Source organism: Ovis aries, chromosome 1, assembly GCF_016772045.2.
Source record: "Ovis aries strain OAR_USU_Benz2616 breed Rambouillet chromosome 1, ARS-UI_Ramb_v3.0, whole genome shotgun sequence".
Classification (NCBI taxonomy): domain Eukaryota; kingdom Metazoa; phylum Chordata; class Mammalia; order Artiodactyla; family Bovidae; genus Ovis; species Ovis aries.
Genome location: NC_056054.1, coordinates 220,454,753 through 220,473,554, shown reverse-complemented (window position 1 = coordinate 220,473,554; position 18,802 = coordinate 220,454,753). Strand labels below are relative to the sequence as shown.

Below are 18,802 nucleotides of genomic sequence, written 5' to 3'. Positions count from 1 at the left end.
CCAGTATTCTTGCCTGGAGAATCCATGGACAGAGGAGCCTGGTGGGCTACTGTTCCATGGGGTTGCAGAGTCAGATACGACTGAGAAACTAATACTTTCAATTTCACACTGAAGATTTCTGATGAGGTACTTAAAATATACATATGAACTCTGAATCAACAAAGTAAGCAGGAAATGAGTGAGAAAGATTCCATCCCAGGCTCTAAAGGACAATTTTTTTTTTTTTACCGAATTATTAGCTTTTTCTTGCTGTTGTATCCTTCTCAAATCATAAATCCAATACTTCAACCAATCTCTGGCCCTAACACTTATTCCTTTGATGTCACTCTTCCATCCCAGGTGTCCAGCAAAACATTAGCCCTGGAAAACCATCTTCTCCATGACTACAACCAGGTTGCTGAACAAATATCACAGAAATGGGCAGAATGGTGCCCCTATAATAAAATACATGATCTCCAACCTCAAAAACTCCTTCTTTTGCTAATAGGAACCCTTCCATGTTTCCTGTCTGAACTCCTTTGCTTTCTTTAAACACCTACTTCATCATTTCCATGTCCATTCTTAACAGAAATCTGACTGTCACTCTCAGAAATGAAGAAGGAGAATAGAGAGAAGGAGTAAAGGGGAATTGGGGGAGCATCAGTCATATGGGAGCTTCCTCAGCCTTCTGCATACACACAGAGATTGACCTGCATCTGTAGCCATTTCTTTCTTCCTTCCTGTGGCAACAGAAATTCTCCTGTTTCCTAGATATGTCCTTCCCCCACCACCTCAGTGAATATCTTCTTTTGCTGTCTATTGACTCCTTTTCATTAGCATCTCAACGTAATCAAATTACTTGAACTGCTAAAAATTTTACCCATTCCCATCTCTTTAAGCCACTGCCCCACCCTTCTCCTTTCGAACAGCCATCTGAAAGGAATCACATTCCTTCACTGTTTCAATTCTCTCTCCCCCAACTTACTCACTCTTTGCAATCCAGCTTCTTTCCCTTCCCCTTCACTGAAGCTGTTCTTACAAAGAATAAAAGCTTGTAGCTAAATCTTTTAGTGGATTCTTTCCAATTCTTATAAGATAAAATATACTAAGTTAATTTTGATGCCAAAATATCTTTGTTTCAGACTCTTGATACTCTTTAGTTGGAAAGTGAAACTTGAGGCACATGAAAGACATCAATCAAGAAAGAAAAAGGTTCAAGCTGCTCTAAAGGAGAGAAGAATAATTTGGTAGTTTTTGCTGTTTGATTAAACAGCGGGCAAGAGAATAGTGTCAGACAGGGGCTGTGGACAAGATGGGAGACAAGATGGCAGGTGGTGACACGGCCACTGAGAAAATTCCAAGGGAAATATAGCTCAAAAAAAATGATATATAAATACATAGCTTTTCATGTACCTCCCTCCATGTGACTTTAAGCCACTAGGATAAATCCCCCCACATATACACACATCCTCAATCCCCTCCTCCACTCTTCTGCTGAAGAATTTGGTCTTCATGACAGATTGCTTTGGGAGCTTTCCCTTCCCCAGAACTTCACAGTAGCCTGATCACACCACGTTAGTGATGGGAAAATCTCCAGTCTTGTTTCTGGTGGTATTTACCAGTGTCTCTTCACTGACCAAAGTCCACAGTTGATCAAGGTCGACGGTTAGGCAGAAGCTCTGCCAGAAAGCAAGGAAGTGATAAAAGATTGATTGTGATCCCTTGGACAGTAGCCCACCAGGCTCCTCTGTCCATGGGATTCTCCAGGCAAGAATACTGGAGTGGGTAGTCATTCACTTCTCCAGGAGACCTTCCCGACCCAGGGATTGAATCCAGGTCTCCTGAATTGCAGATTCTTTATCATTCTTTATCATCTTAGAGCCAACAGGGAAGCCTTAAAAGATTGGTGGAAATTTGTAAAAAGGATGTTGGAGCTGGTTTGAAGGGAATGACACTGACCAAATTTGGGGCAATTTCCAATATCAGAAAGAATAATGATGATGATAGATAATAATGCATTGAATAGAATAAATGAATTCATGAGTCATAGTAATACTCAAGATAGAGAGACAGAGTGATAATGAGGGAAGAAAACAAAAGGGGTGAGAAAGAAGAAGCCTTTTTTTACAGAGTAATGCTATGTTTAGAACAGTCACTCAGTCATGCCTGACTCTTTGTGACACAATAGACTGTAGCTCGCCAGGCTCCTCTGTCCTCTGTTCTTGTGTCTCCTGCATTGGCAAGCAGATTCTTTACCACTGTGCCCTCTGGGAATCCAAAACCCCTAGTGGACCCACTTTAATCAAGGGATCCAACTTATAGGATCACCAATAATGGGACAAGCAACATGCTGTGCCTCTGATGTCTCAAGAGGTAGACATAACACTTCTTAAGAAGTATTCTTGCCAAAAATGGTGAACCTAAATCTAACAATGTACCTAAATCAAATTAATGAGAAAATGCAGATTGTAAGATGTTCTAGACACGGCATGACTCCTCAAAAATGTCTATATTATGATAGATCACAAAAAGTAGGATTATACTTCTCGATGAAAGGAAATTAAAGGAAATATGTAATCCTGGAAAGGATCTGTAATTTTTAAAAAAAGTGAAATACGTTAGTAGGACAAATGGGGATATTTTAATATACACATTTTATTAGGTAATATATAAAGTTAAATTTAGAAGAAGGCCCTTATTCTTAAGAGATATATTTTGAGCTAATAGGGGCAAACTATTATTATGCCTGAACTCACTTTTAAATGACTGAGGTAAAACGATGTACTATGGTCTGAATATTCGTGCCCCCTCAAAATTCACCAACTGAAATTTTAATGCCCAACATGATGATATTAGGCAGTGGGGCCTTTGGAAAGTGATAGTTTATGAATGTGGAGCTCTTATGAATGGAATTAGTGGTTCTTGCACAAGAGACATCTAGAGCTCCCTAGCCCTCTCCTAGCTCCCTCCCACCATGTGAAGACACAGCAAGAAGTCTACAGCCTGGGAGAGGGTCTTCACCCATCCATCCTGGTTCCCTGATCTCAGACTCCCAGTCTTCAGAACTGTGAGCAATAAACTTCTGTTGTTTGTAAGCTACACATCTGTTATATTGTATTGTCTCCTGAAAAGAGTGAGACGCTGTATATATATGTATATGCATATGTATATGTGTGTGTGTGTGTGTGTGTGTATATACATACACCACACTGGACTTCCCAGGTGGTGCAGTGATAAAGATCTGCCTGCCAATGCTGAAGACGTAAGAGACATGGGTTCGATTTCTGGGTTGGAAAGATCCCATGAAAAGGAAATGGCAACCCACTCCAGTATTCTGGCCTGGAGAAGTCCATGGAGTAGCAAAGAGTCGGACACGACTGAGTGACTTTCACTTTGTGGGGGTCAGAGTAGTAAAGAAAGCCCAAATTATAAGATAACACTGTGTGAAATAACATTGGAAAATTAGAAGTAAGTTTGAGTGAAGTTTAGCGTTCTTCACTAAGAGCAAACAGACAGAAATAGATATCAGACTACTTTGAGTGATATTCTGCCAACAACTCAAATGGACCTGGACAAATCCTTTCATTTGGAATTTCGTTTCCTCATCTGTAAAATATAGGCAATAAAATAGGTCTCTGTAGTTTCTCTCTTGATTAAAGCTCGGTGAAAGGAAAGTGGTGAAGAAAACTACTTAATATTAAGACAACATATCTAGAGGAGGTGCTACTTTTATTTATTTATTTTTTTAACTTTAACTTTTTAATCTTTTTTTTTTTTTGGTCACACAGAGAAGCATATAGGATTTTAGTTTCCTGACCAAGGATTGAACTCATGCCCCCTACAATGGAAGCACAGAGTCCTAACCACTGTACCCACAGGAAAGTCCAAAAACGGTCCTGCTTTTAAATTCAGCATCATTAGACCATACGTTTAGAAAATAGTAGCAACAAGTCTTTAGGCTATTAAAATATACTGACATTTTATCTTTGCATTGAACTATGGTATAGATAAAAAGCCCACAAAGCAATTTGGCATACCTTACCTTGCTATAGGCATGGTTCTATTTTTCCATAATTGAGGCCTTGACACATACACAAAAACACACATTTTTTGTTTTAGAATAATATTATGCACTGTTCTGTTATTTTCTTCTTTTCACTGAATAGCAAATCTTGGTAATTTGGTGTCTTCCTTATTCTTTTTAATAGCAGAGTAGAAGCATACCTCAATTTATTTATCCATTAATTTATTGGTGAACATTTGGGCTATTTTAAATACTCCATTTTATTGACAATATTACAATAAATACTTTATACAAATTTTATTTCTGCCCGTGTCATAATTTATTTAGGATACCTTGTAGAATTAGAATTGCTGGTTCAAAAAGTATACATTTGATATATTTTGGAAAATTGCCTACAAAAAACAGCCTTGACAATTTATAATCTTAATAATAGTGTCCATTTCCCTGATTCTTTGCCAACAGAAAATATCATCAATCTTTCTAATATTTTTCAAGCTGATGAATGAAAAGGCTGTCTTCTTTCTTGCTTAGAGCTTCAAATCTAATTCCTAGTGAATTTGAGCATCTTTTAACATATTTAGCAGCTATTTATATGGTACTTTTCCTTGAATGCACAAAATATGACAAAGTATGTAATATATATTATATGTGAAATAACATTGTATGTAAACTAAGCTACATATGATATGTATATGTGTATATATGGGTAGATATGAATAAAAAACATACTGGAAGGATGCAGCATTGAATAGTTACCAATCGCATTATTGTATGGCAGAAAGTGATAAAACATTATAAAGAAATCATCCTCCAATTAAAAAATAAAATAAAACCATTACAATAAAAAAGCACAACTACAAAAAAAAAAAAAGTAGTTACCCCGACTAGTCACTGAGGGTGGGCCAGAGGGGATTTCACATGATAAATTTGATTTTATAACCATGAAGATGTTGTATTCATTCTAACTTGTTTTTAAAAGGACTGTTAAATGAAACTGTGTATGACTGGCTGCATCAACTTTTCCTGTTTGCCTGTTTCTCCTCCCTCATCTTCTAGGAAATAACACTGCTTCTCTTTCTGTATTGTACTGTATGTAAGGACTCCAGTTGTTTCTTTACCCCCATGAAGGATTTCCCTAAGATCCAGTCTTAGACACTCTGCTCTTTCCTCAAGATGATCTCATTTGCACCCAGGGTCTCCACCTTCCGGGATCTCACACGGATTTCTCTCTGCCTTTCTGATCCTTCTACTTGGCTCTAGTTGTACTTAATCAGAGCATCTGCAATCAGTACAAGAGAAGAACATACAGGAGCTATGAGGAAAGGAGACAGTAATTGGTATTAAGATATTAATCCAGCCAGGGTGGATAGAGAAGGCCTTCTGGGGACAGCGGTATTTAAACATGAAGCATGAATAGGAGTTAGCTGGAGACTGTGGAGAGAGAAGCAGGAATATTTCAACATGAGGCACCGGCATTTGATAGATTCTAAAACAGGAATACTCTTAATAACTAAAATGCCACAAGAACGGACAATACGGGTAATGCTCCATCCAGTGTCAGATAATTTTGTGACTGACTTGTTGGAACTGTAAGCCTAACTGAATACCAGTGGGGAGGGGTGAGCTCTGGGCTTGAAGGAGGGAGGTAAGGATTCCTTTGAGAGAAATGGATGTCCCCATTCTCTACGGCCCTGGTAGAAGAACATGGAGAAATGGGTCTTAGACTCAAGTAAACAGAAAAATATTTTCTGGTATCTCTAGGGCCAGAGCTGGATATCTCACAAGCTGGAATCAAGATTGACAGAAAAAATATCAACAGCGTCAGATGTGCAGATCATACCATTCTAAAGGCAGAAAGTGAAGAGGAACTAAAGAGCCTCTTGATGAGGGTAAAAGAGGAGAGTGGAAAAACCTGGTTTAAAACTCAAAATTCAAAAAACTAAGATTACGGCAGGCAGTCCCATCACTTCATGGCAAATAGATGAGGGAAAAGTGGAAACAGTGACAGATTTTATCTTCTTGGGCTCTGAAATCACTACAGATGGTGACTGCAGCCATGAAATTAAAAGCGGCTTATTCCTTGGAAGAAAAACTATGACAAACCTAGACAGCATATTAACAAGCAGAAACATTCACTTTGCCAACAAAAGTCCATATAGTCAAAACTATGGTTTTCCAGTAGTCATATATGGATGTGAGAGTTGGACTATAAAGAAGGCTGAGCACTGAATAATTGATGCTTTCAAATTGTGGTTCTGGAGAAGACTCTTGAGAATTTCTTGGACAGCAAGGTGGTCAAACCAGTCAATCCTAAAGGAAATCGATCCTGAATATTCACTGAAATGACTGAGGCTGTAGCTGAAGCTCCAATACTTCGGCCACTTGATACAAAGAGCCAACTGACTGGAAAAGACCCTGATGTTAGAAGAATTGAGGGCAGGAGGAGAAGAGGGCAACAGAGGATGAGATGGTTGGGTGGTGTCACCAACTCAATGGATACTAGTTTGAACAAACTCCAGGAGATAGTGAAGGACAGGGAAGTCTGGCATGCTGCAGTTCATGGGGTCACAAAGAGTAGGACATGACTGAGTGACTGAACACCAACAATCACCAGAGGTAATAATCGGTTTGGCCTCCAGGTTCTGAGGAATGAAGAGTCTGGTATACTTCCAGGGAGGACTGAAGAGCTGAGAGTAGCCTGTTGGCCATATATATATGACCAGAAATATGGAAAGGGGCAAGCTACTAGTATACCAACAAAAAGCTCTAATTGTCCAATAGAACTTTCTCTGATGAAAAAAATATTCTATAATCTGTGTTCTCTACTGTGGTGGCTACTAGCCACATGTACTTACTTAATACTTTAAACATGGCTGGTGCTTGTGAGGAACTGAATTTTTATTTTATTAAGTAAGTTCTAACTTTATTATGCTTACTCCTTGGAAGGAAAGTTATTGACCAACCTAGACAGCATATTAAAAAGCAGAGACATCACTTTGTCAACAAAGGTCCATCTAGTCAAGGCTATGGTTTTTCCAGTGGTCATGTATAGATGTGAGAGTTGGACTATAACATAGCTGAGTGCTGAAGAATTGATGCTTTTGAACTGTGGTGTTGGAGAAGACTCTTGAGAATCCCTTGGATTGTAAGGAGATCCAACCAGTCCATCCTAAAGGAGATCAGTCCTGGGTTTTCATTGGAAGGACTGATGTGGAAGCTGAAACTCCAATACTTTGGCCACCTCACGCAAAGAGCTGACTCATTTGAAAAGACCCTGATGCTGGGAAAGACTGAGGGCAGGAGGAGGAGGGGACAACAGAGGATGAGATGGTTGGATGGCATCACTGACTCAATGGAAATGCGTTTCAGTGGACTTCGGGAGTTGATGATGGACAGGGAGGCCTGGCGTGCTGCAGTTCATGGGGTCGCAGAGTCAGACATGACTGAGCGACTGAACTGAACTGAACTTTATTTCATTTTAATTTAAATAGCCACCTTTGGCTCAAGGCCGCCATATTGGACAGATCTGGAGAAAGACCAGTGTGACAACCAGGCCTCAGAGGTTGTAAGAATTAAGAAGAGAGAACCTGGGAAGCAACAGAGTATAGGAAAACTGTGTCCCTGGAAGTCCTCAGCAGAGAATGCTGGTGCCCAGAGTCAAGATCTAACAAGACTCTTTTCCATAATATGTTGGTAACACCTGATGAGGGGAAAAAATGATCCAAGGGACTTGTGTCTGACCAGAGCTTCAGGGAAAGATCAGAAATCATGAAGGGCAATTCAGAGGGCTCTTGTCTAATCATTGGGTGTAACTATATTTGCTAACACAGCACAAATGCAAAATCAAAATAGCACAAATTATATTTCTCCAATTGTCTGTTTTCCTCATTTTTCTTTCTTAATTTTTAGAAAATTTGAAAAGGTAGGCTGTGCCCTTCATCTTGGTTTCTCTGGTGGCTCAGCAATAAACAATCCACCTACTATAGAGGAAACACAGAGATGCGGTGCGATCCCTGGGTTGGAAAGATCCTTTGGAGGAGGGAATGACACCCCACTCCAGTATTCTTGCCTGGGAAATCTCATGGACAGAGGAGCCTGGCAGGCTATGGTCCATGGGGTCACAAAGAGTTGGACACGACTGAAGTGACTGAGGAAGCACACAGCCCATGGTGTAAAGGTCTGGCTAAGTGGATATCCTACAAATGAATAGCAATAGGGATCTTTGCTTGCTTGCTTTCTCCTTTGTAACAAGTTTCTTGCTTGCCTTCTCTACTCCAATCCTGGCCAAAGCTTAAGGTTAAAATGTTTGTCCCTCAAAAGTACTCTTCATCACCCTCTCTGATCTAGATTAATTTTTATAAATGCCAGTTCTGAAAGCAAACAGAGAAATTAGAAAAGGCATGAAGCTGTTAGAACTTGTCACAAAACTCAACACAAAGGCAGCAGTGTTCAGGAAGGCCGATTTTTCATGTGTGTTGACAGAGAACTTCACTTGCTTGTGTTCCAACGATGGCATCCTTTGTTAACCTCCCCATGAATTCTAACAATTCAGACAAAACCACCAAAGCATCCTCTGTCGTTTCTGTTTGTGCCAACCACAGGGCTATCAAATTTGTCTTCATGCTATTACCTTAACGATGAGGAGGGGCACCTGCAGGGTTCACTGATTTTCTGCTGCCATCAAAAATGAGGTTTTTTGATTCCTCTAAGGGAGCTGGAGTGAGAAATGCTCTGACCTGCTGCTTTTGGTCAGCAAGTGATGGATTGACTGAAATTGCTGGATGCACTCTGTACTATGGAATACAGCTGTAGGTTAAGCTTTACCTGTTTACCTTCTCACAGGCCTCCACTGAATGCCTTCAGAAAGGAAAAAGTAATAAAAAAGCAATGAGTTATTCCTATCCTTCCCTTTCATTCTTCCACCCTTCTGTGCATTGATTTATTATAGGACTTATTACTTGCTGATTTGCATTAATTCCAAGTGACCAAGGCACAGTGTCTCTGTGGTACTAACTTGACATGTTCGTTTGATTATTAAAGTCCGTATCCTATTGGATTTCTGTTCCTTAGAGCAAATCCCAAAGGGTGGGTGCCTGGTGGTCAGTGGGAGCCTGGCGGCCAGTGGGAGACCTGCCATACAAAGGGCTGGAAGATTGACAATCTACCCCGGGGCCCTGGCTCTGCTCTATAGGGTAACTCAATTAAATATATTTGAGCTTTATTCTCCCCATGTGTAAATGGGAAATAAAAATACCTGCCTTGACTAGATTCCAGGCTGGTGAGAGGATCAAATCACACGATACCTACAGAGGTATTTGGTAAAATCTCACCGTACTTCAAAGATATTAAATTTTTATTCATCATTTTTACCTCCACTGATTTCCAGGAAGAACTTGAGTTCAGTTACAGTACATAGGCAATCAGACCATTAAAAGCAAGATAAAAGAAAAAGGATCATAGAGTGAAAACAGAAGACAATTGTTTCAGAAAATTTTATGTTAAGAATCACAGTATCAATTGAAGACTAAATTTAAATTTGAACTTCCTGGCAACAGACACAAAACATAAAGCATCCTTAGGAACATCAGTTCAGTTCAGTTGCTCAGTCATGTCCAACTCTTTGCAACCCCATGAATCACAGCACGCCAGGCCTCCCTGTCCATCACAAACTCCCGGAGTTCACTCAGATTCACGTCCATCGAGTCAGTGATGCCATCCAGCCATCTCATCCTCTGTCATCCCCTTCTCCTCCTGCCCCCAATCCCTCCCAACATCAAAGTCTTTTCCAATGAGTCAACTCTTCACATGAGGTGGCGAAAGTACTGGAGTTTCAGCTTTAGCATCATTCCTTCCAAAGAAATCCCAGGCTGATCTCCTTCAGAATGGACTGGTTGGATCTCCTTGCAGTCCAAGGGACTCTCAAGAGTCTTCTCCAACACCACAGTTCAAAAGCATCAATTCTTTGGTGCTCAGCCTTCTTCACAGTCCAACTCTCACATCCATACATGACTACTGGAAAAACCATAGCCTTGACTAGACGGACATTAGTCAGCAAAGTAATGTCTCTGCTTTTGAATATGCTATCTAGGTTGGTCATAACTTTTCTTCCAAGGAGTAAGCGTCTTTTAATTTCATGGCTGCAATCACCATCTGCAGTGATTTTGGAGCCCAAAAGAATAAAGTCTGACACTGTTTCCACTGTTTCCCCATCTATTTCCCATGAAGTGACGGGACTGGATGCTATGATCTTCGTTTTCTGAATGTTGAGCTTTAAGTCAACTTTTTCACTTTCCTCTTTCACTTTCATCAAGAGGCTTTTTAGTTCCTCTTCACTTTCTGCCATAAGGGTGGTGTCATCTGCATATCTGAGGTTATTGACATTTCTCCCAGCAGTCTTGATTCCAGCTTGTGTTTCTTCCAGTCCAGCGTTTCTCATGATGTACTCTGCATAGAAATTAAATAAGCAGGGTGACAATATACAGCCTTGATATACTCCTTTTCCTATTTGGAACCAGTCTGTTGTTCCATGTCCAGTTCTAACTCTTGCTTCCTGACCTGCATACAGATTTCTCAAGAGGCAGGTCAGGTGGTCTGGTATTCCCATATCTCTGAGAATCTTCCACAGCTTATTGTGATCCACACAGTCAAAGGCTTTGGCGTAGTCAATAAAGCAGAAATAGATGTTTTTCTGGAACTTTCTTGCTTTTTCCATGATCCAGTGGATGTTGATAATTTGATCTCTGGTTCCTCTGCCTTTTCTAAAACCAGCTTGAACATCAGAAAGTTCACGGTTCACGTATTGCTGAAGTCTGGCTTGGAGAATTTTGAGCATTACTTTACCAGCATGTGAGATGAGTGCAATTGTGTGGTAGTTTGAGCATTCTTTGGCATTGCCTTTCTTTGGGATTGGAATGAAAACTGACATTTTCCAGTCCTGTGTCCACTGCTGAGTTTTCCAAATTTGCTGGCATATTGAGTGCAGCACTTTCACAGCATCATCTTTCAGGATTTGAAATAGCTCCACTGGAATTCCATCACCTCCACTAGTTTTGTTTGTAGTGATGCTTTCTAAGGCCCACTTGACTTCACATTCCAGGATGTCTGGCTCTAGATGAGTGATCACACCATTGTGATTTACCGGGTTGTGAAGATTTTTTTTGTACAGTTCTTCTGTGTATTCTTGCCACCTCTTCTTCATATCGTCTGCTTCTGTTAGGTCCATACCATTTCTGTCCTTTATCGACATTTATATGTCCTTAGGAACATAGCTTTCCTTAATCTATGAAATATAGCACACCGCTTTATTAGGAGAGATGTAAATTTTCCTACCATTACACTCTGAGGATAGTGAGACTATTTTCTGGGCATACGCCTGCCTACCCTTTCCAGCTGCCCTCGCAGTAGAGATGGGAGTTTGGCCCATGAAACCTCCCCCATGTGCTCCTTCAAGCTCTTACTCCCATGACTAGCTTGACACATGGCCAGCCTGAAGGCAGAAGATGGAAGGAGCTTGCCTATTAGAATCCCTACTTGGAGCTGCTACCAATTAGAATTATCTGCCCTCTACATGAGTGATAAATAAACCTCTATCATGAATGTGCTATTATATACTTTACACAATTTGCACACCCTATAAAATTTTCTAATATCAGAACTTTATTGGATACCATACTATACAGTTGTTAACTATCAGTCCTACCTTAAAAATAATTTTTAAGTGATCTTCATGGACTGTATCATATTTTGACAGAGACAAGCAAAATCTAACAGTTCTGAGGAGAGGTGAAACAAAGATGGATGGTTTTATTTATGCGTTTGGGATGGTGATGTCTAGGGTAGAGGAAAAAAAGAAGCAAGAGGTAAGAAGAGTTCTGGAACATGAGCTACATCTAGGAAGGCCTGTCCATTTGGGTAAATTAATAGCAAAGATACAGTGGGCAGTGAGAAGGCAAGTCCCTTATGAACTGGGAGAGTCCTAGAGTTTAGAAAGGCCAGGGACTTCCCTAGCAGTCCAGGGGCTAGGACTCTGACCTCCAATGCCAGGGGCTAGGGTTCAAAACCTGGTCAGGGAACTCTGATCTCACATGCCAACTGGCATGGACAAAAAATAAATAAATAAACTAATTTATATATATATAAAAGAAAGGCTAAATAATGGAAAAAGTGGGAATCTTTTTTTTCAATCTCATATCCTTTTAATAGATTACCCACCCACACACCCACCCACCCACCACTTACTTTAAAAATACAGACTAACACTGTCACCATCAATCGAGTTAGTCAAGTAATTTCTCCTTCTCATGTCTGGGAGGTGAAGATGGAAGGGGTAGAACAGGAGGATCAGAAGACCGAGATCATTCTTGTTTGTTTGTTTGTTTGTTTGGAGGGGGGGTTAATATGACTTACCTAACTGTAAATGTGGGAGAAGGCAATGGCAACCCACTCTAGTACTCTTGCCTGGAGAATCCCAGTGATGGGGGAGCCTGGTGGGCTGCCATCTATGGGGTCGCACAGAGTCGGACACAACTGAAGCGACTTAGCAGCAGCAACTGTAAATGTATGTAATTAAATTTTTGATAACAGTGACTTTCTGGATTCCTTAAAGTCTTCCTTGCCTAGCAGGGCATCAGAACTCTCGATTTTGTCCTGTTGGTACAAGGGAAGCATTGTTCATAGGCCCTGCTGTAGACAAGAATGTTGGGAATTTTTATAAAGACAATCAAGCATGAAGACATCATAAATTCTGTGGACTTAATCATTTATTATACCTTAAGCGCAATTTTCAGAACTGCAAATACCTCCTGAACTTCTCTGGTCTATCAAGGTTAAGTGAGCACAAGTGCATCGTGTTTAGATTCCATTCACCCCCCAAGATAAGTGTGTTCTGAGAACCTTCCCTGAAAATCTCTGGGGACTTCCTGTTAGGATTTCTACCATGCCTTTCTCACACTGAACAGTTTTGGCCCTTCCTACTTTAAGCATAAATAGCTCACTGTTTACATAGGGTTTAGGAGCTTCATTTCAAGCTATTTAAGCCTAAGATTTAGTAGGACTTGGGCAAATGGCCATGTATGGATGTGAAAGTTTAACTGTGAAGAAAGCTGAGCACGGAAGAATTGATGCTTTTGAACTGTGGTGTTGGAGAAGACTCTTGAGAATCCCTTGAACTGCAAGGAGATCCAACCAGTCCATTCTGAAGATCAGTCCTGGGTGTTCTTTGGAAGGACTGATTCTAAAGCTGAAACTCCAATACTTTGGCCACCTCATGCGAAGAGTTGGCTCATTGGAAAAGACTCTGATGCTGGGAGGGATTGAGGGCAGGAGGAGAAGGGGACGACAGAGGATGAGATGGCTGGATGGCATTATCGACTCAACGGACATGAGTCTGAGTGAACTCCGGGAGTTGGTGATGGACAGGGAGGCCTGGCGTGCTGCAATTTATGGGGTCGCAAAGAGTCAGACACGACTGAGCGACTGAACTGAACTGAACGGGGCAAATGGCAGCACAGAGCAGACAAAGTAGCGCCAGAAAGGATGGACCAGGGGATGCTACAGACAGCGCAGCTGACAGAGGCAGATGAGGACCCAATCCAGCAACGTAGCAAACTATAGACCCAAGCCAAATAGGCAGCAAGGTTTCCAAGATCAAAGAGCAGATTGTCCTGATATAAAGAAATCAGCGATGGAGAAGTCAAGAAAAGAAACATTCAAGAACCTACCTAGCCACAGTCTTGGGGGGGGAAATCAAAATATATCAAGTCTCAATGCAGTGTTTCCAAAATCCCATTTCCCTTAGATCATTAATTTCTACTTCTCAAGCTTCCTATAAAATCAGCAAATCATAGGCATCCTTCTTCACACAATAAGGGGCTACTGAAGTATCTAAGAAAATGTAAAATATGTTTGACATTAAAATAATATGACTATCCAGAGAGCACATCATTTCTTTAAGTAGGGAAGTTTGGGTAACAAGCATTTTACAGTTCTATGACTAATACAACTGAAATATGGCTTTTTGGACACCATCACATAAAAGAAAAAAAAAAAAGATCTCATAGTTACTTTTCTAGTACTTCTATCTAGATAACTTCTTTGTTCTAAAGAAGAGGATCAAGATATCTTGACATCTTTCACATGCTAATCAAATATGAAATAAGAGATGAAAAGATGAGCTTTTGTACTCTTCTATGTGAATTTGTGTCTTTGCAACTCATTGTTTCCACTTCCCATCCCAACCAAAAGGAATATAAAAGCATTGTTGTGAGTGTTATTCAAAGCATAATTTGGTGGGGAGGCGGGAAATGTATGCGTTAAAGTTAAGAGACTATTAAAGGCCATGTGGTTCAATTTCTACTCACTGAAGATATAATAGCTATGTTGACTGAGCACTTTTTGTATATCAAGCACTCTTTCAAGTGCTTTCCAGATAATATTTCATTTAAACCTCACAACAACCCTATTAGAGAGATTAAGTGATTTGCACAAAGTCACATTGTCAGTGACAAAACAAGGATTCAAATCCAAGAAGTCTGACCCCCGACTCTTAAACACTGATTCTGACTCATTTATACCATCATACAATAAATGTAAGCACTACTCACGCTCTCCCCCCTGCCTTTTCTTAAAGAATTTTTCGTTGTGGACCATTTTTAATGTCTTTATTGAATTTGTTACAATATTGCTTCTGTTTTATGTCTTGGTTTTTTGGCCAGAGGGCATGTGGGGTCTTAGCTCCCCAACCAGGGATCAAACCTGCACCCTGTGCCTTGGAAGGCCAAGTTTCAACCACTGGACCACCAGGGAAGTCCTAAGTACTTTATCTCTAAATGTTACTACTAAGATTTATATGGTATGTAATAACTCATTTGGAAACATGTGAAACATTCACTACACAATTCAAAGACTCATCTTTCCATTTTTCAAGTAAGCATTGCTACTCCTCTTTAAGAACATGGGCTTTGCCATGTTTACCTGTTTGCCATGGACTTTACCTGATGACTCTTCAGCTCCAAATAAGCTATCTGGGTACAAGAAAACAAAACAAGAGATAAAAGGATCCAGTTTCAGAATTGTGGCATTCCAAGAGTGTGTCCTTAATGAATGGACTACAAATAATTGCCTTCAGAGTTCTATGATGCAGAACAACCCGTGAGGGCAATTTTCCCTTTTACGGCAATCTACAGCTGTGACCTGTGGGCCCATCCCTCATGACAGACGGAAGGGAGTTGGTGGAAATCATCTAGTGCACCATTCTTCTCTAGGTGTCTGTGCTATTTGTGGAAACTGTGTTGTCTCAAGGGCCTGATTTTCATTCCTGATTGTACGGTTGCCATTGGATCATTCCATTCTGTCTGTTGAGTCTGTTAAAATTGGATGGACTTTCACTTTTCCTTGAAGTAAGCCTGCAAAGCTCAATTTCTTTTTTAAACGCTGTCATTAGATTCTCCAGGTTCATGCAAGCTCTGAATAGTAATCTCTTTCTCCTTTTCAACCCATCAGTGGTACCTGATCTTCAAAGTGCTTAATTTCAAAACAAGCGATCCAGTCTTCGAAACATTTATTAGAGATTTTTAAAAAAAAAGATCTTGAAATTGAATTGTCCCATTTTACTTTGGTTCACTCCAGACTAATCAGTAATTTGGAAAGAACATCCACCCCTAACCTTTTGTAGCAGTTTAGCAGTTTCACTCTCTAACCCATGGACTTTATAACATAGACTCTCCTAACAGACCCTAGCACTCTACTTCATGTTCTGAGCACCAGAACAAAACTGCCCACATTTCTGTTCATTCCAGAGTCAAAGCTGTCAAAGTCTGTGGTTACGTTTTTCTGAATGCCCTCAAGCTGTCAAAATGTTTGCAATGTCTATCAAAATATGCCAGACTCATTTAGGGCATTGGACATGAGCAGCACTAAAAGTCTTTTCAGACAAGTGGGTTTGGATGAACTGCAAAAACATGAAGATTAAAATGAGAAAAGTATAGGGCAGAGCATGTCTGTCCTACTAAATATGATAGAGTCTATTAAAAAGAGATGATTGATACTAATGGGACATTATCAACACAGATAGAATTTAACAGGTTATACAAAATAGAGTATAGTAGTTTTCCAGTGGCTAGTAACTATTTTGGGGGGTAGGTAAAGATTAAAATTTGTGCCAATTACAGGGCAATAGAATGGTTAGATTTCACCATGCTTTATTAATTTCAAGGTGGTATTCCCAAACATTGTATGTCTGTTTCAAATTAACATGACATTCTCAAGCACCCTCAGAGGACATCCTGAAGCCCTGAGAGCATATTTTAGCAAGTGTAATGAAGTAGAAAGGATGGAGGCTCATGTCTACTGAAATTCCACAGCATGGAAGAGTACTTCTTCCTATCAGCACACAGGCTAAAAGTCATTTTGATGTACACTGTTCATTCTGCACAGAGGCAGAGTTCCAACTTAACTGAGATAGAGAGAAGGAACTTATTCATTTATAGTTAAAATTCCTAAGGTTTATATGTAGAATTAAAACTTAAATTTTTTGTTTTCATTGGCATTGCCCCAATATTTGCAAGAAAGAGTGTCAGACTGATTCCTCACAGGAGATCTGGGACAATGAAGTGCCACCACCTGCTATGAAAAGGAGCCGTGTTGCTTAGGATGAGGCAGGGAAGAATGTCTTCACACAGGAGGTGCATGCGTGGGAGCATGCTCTGTCATGTCTGACTCTGTGATCCCACGGATTGTAGCCCACCAGGCACCTCTGTCTGTGGGATTCTCCAGGAAAGAACACAGGAGTGGGTTGCATTTCCTGTTCCAGGGGATCTTCCCAACCCAAGGATCAAAACCTGCATCTCTACTGTCTCCTGCACTGACATGTGGATTCTTTACCATTAGCATCACCTGAGAAGCTCATATACCTGGAGGTGCCTATTTGCATTTCCAGAGAGATAGGGTTATTACTGGGAGTCACCCTAGAGATCTGGCTTCCCCTTCTTAGCATCATAACTTTCTATTTTCTAAAAATAAGTTGATCTCTTAAAAAAATTGTCCAGGAATTCATTTTCCTTCCTGGATGGTAATGATATTCAGTAGCAGCAATTTCATACTAAATAATTTTATCTCACCCAATGAACCAATGGATAAAGTTACTTCGTATTAAATCCAGGTGCAGTGAGACGACCCAGAGGGATGGTATGGGGAGGGAGGAGGAAGGCGGATTCAGGATGGGGAACATGTGTATACCTGTGGTGGATTCATGCTGATGTATGGCAAAACCAATACGATATTGTAAAGTAATTAACCTCCAATTAAAATAAATAAATTTATATTTAAAAAATAAATAAATCTAAGTCTGATTAATTCTCTTCAGTTCCCTGTTTTTGTTGTGTCTCTCAATTGTGTCTGACTCTTTCATGACCCCATGGACTGTTAGCCTGCCAGTCTCCTCTACCTTTGGGATTTCCCAGGCAAGAATACTGGAGTGGGTTGCCATTTCCTTCTCCAGGGGATCTTTCTGACCCAGGGATCGAACCTATGTCTCCTGCACTGCAGGCAGATTTTTTACCACTGAGCCACCTGGGAAGCCCTTTTAACTATTTATTAAAAAAATCTTTTAAGAGAAAAGTCTTTGTTCCATCCCTGCCTCTTTCACAAACAACTCACACTCTCCAGCAAATAAGATGAGTGCTTACCTCAAAGGCTCTCTGTATTTGGACAAAGTCACCCAGGGTGAGTTGTTTCTCAAGCAGCACTGTGCTGGCATCTTCCTTTGCAGTTGCACCGTGTGAATTCTTCTCCAGATTCTCTGGCCAGGGCTGAGACCCTTTGTTCAACCCAGGGGTAGCATTCTGGCAACTCATAATGGCTTCACCTCTTTTCAGCAGTCTTCAACTCTCTCTATAAGGTTTTTTTTTTTTTCCTTTTCTTTTTCACTCAACAGGTGCCTTTGAAAAGAAACAACTTAGCAATCGAATTCCAAAATAAAAGTATATTTCAAGGCACTCAATTAGGAGGCAAAAAATTCAAGCTCAGAGGCAGGGAATGAAAGCTCTTGACCCTCACTCTTCCTTAATTCCAGTTTATTTTCAAAGACCACTGTTGAATCCCTTTAAAACATCCCCCCACCGATATTCTGTTTAACCTAGCTTGATTACAAGAGTGTAAAAGCTTTCCCCCTGGTTTATAGCAACTGACACAAAATGCTACTTCTAATACTCGTTTAAAATGCATTAGAAAAGCAATTTCTCAAAAATCTCTGGCTAACCTTGCTTTTTTCCATATGTCATGGATTTAAACTCCGTTTTCTTGTCTTGAGGTGTGAGGTGACACGGCCGTAGGGTTTCTGTCCCAGTGCAGCGTGTGCCTCTGATGACCACCTTCCCAGCAACGTGGCCTTGTTTGTTTCATGAGTGCATGCTATCTTTGTGTGCTTCCTGGCAACCAGTGCAGCCAACTAAGGCTTCTCCTTTTTCTCCTCCTCTTTACACCCCCATCCTGCCAGCAGCTAAGGACTGACCTGAAGGTTTGACTAAACAATGTAAACATTGGGGTTTTTTAAAAGGACAATTCAGCCCACTCATTTTTTTAAATTAAACTTCATCACTGCACTATTTAAAGACAACTTTTATAAACATATTTTCTATGAAACATGTTATGTATTATGAAGCAAGATGATTATTCAAAGAAAACAACAATGAATTTAGGAATTTCACATTTTCTGTGTAAAAAATGTTTCATTTGTGTTTAATAAGAATCCATTTCTTATCATCTCTTTGTCTTAGTTTCTATGTGTATAAAATGGGAATCATT

The 18,802-nt window shown here is 40.2% G+C and overlaps 1 protein-coding gene across 2 annotated transcripts in view; it reads right to left on the bottom strand.

Annotated features, from left to right (window-relative positions):
- WDR49 (WD repeat domain 49) overlaps positions 1-18,393 on the bottom strand; it is a 164,475-nt gene extending 146,082 nt beyond the window's left edge. For both annotated transcript variants that reach the window (XM_004003844.5, XM_060405195.1), the window contains exons 1-2: positions 18,258-18,393; positions 17,686-17,937 (exon numbers count right to left, since the gene is read on the bottom strand). In XM_004003844.5, the coding sequence (XP_004003893.3) occupies positions 17,686-17,853 (168 nt within the window). In that variant the 5' untranslated portion in view covers positions 17,854-17,937; positions 18,258-18,393. The remainder of the gene's footprint in view (positions 1-17,685; positions 17,938-18,257) is intronic.
- Positions 18,394-18,802: the final 409 nt, after the last annotated feature.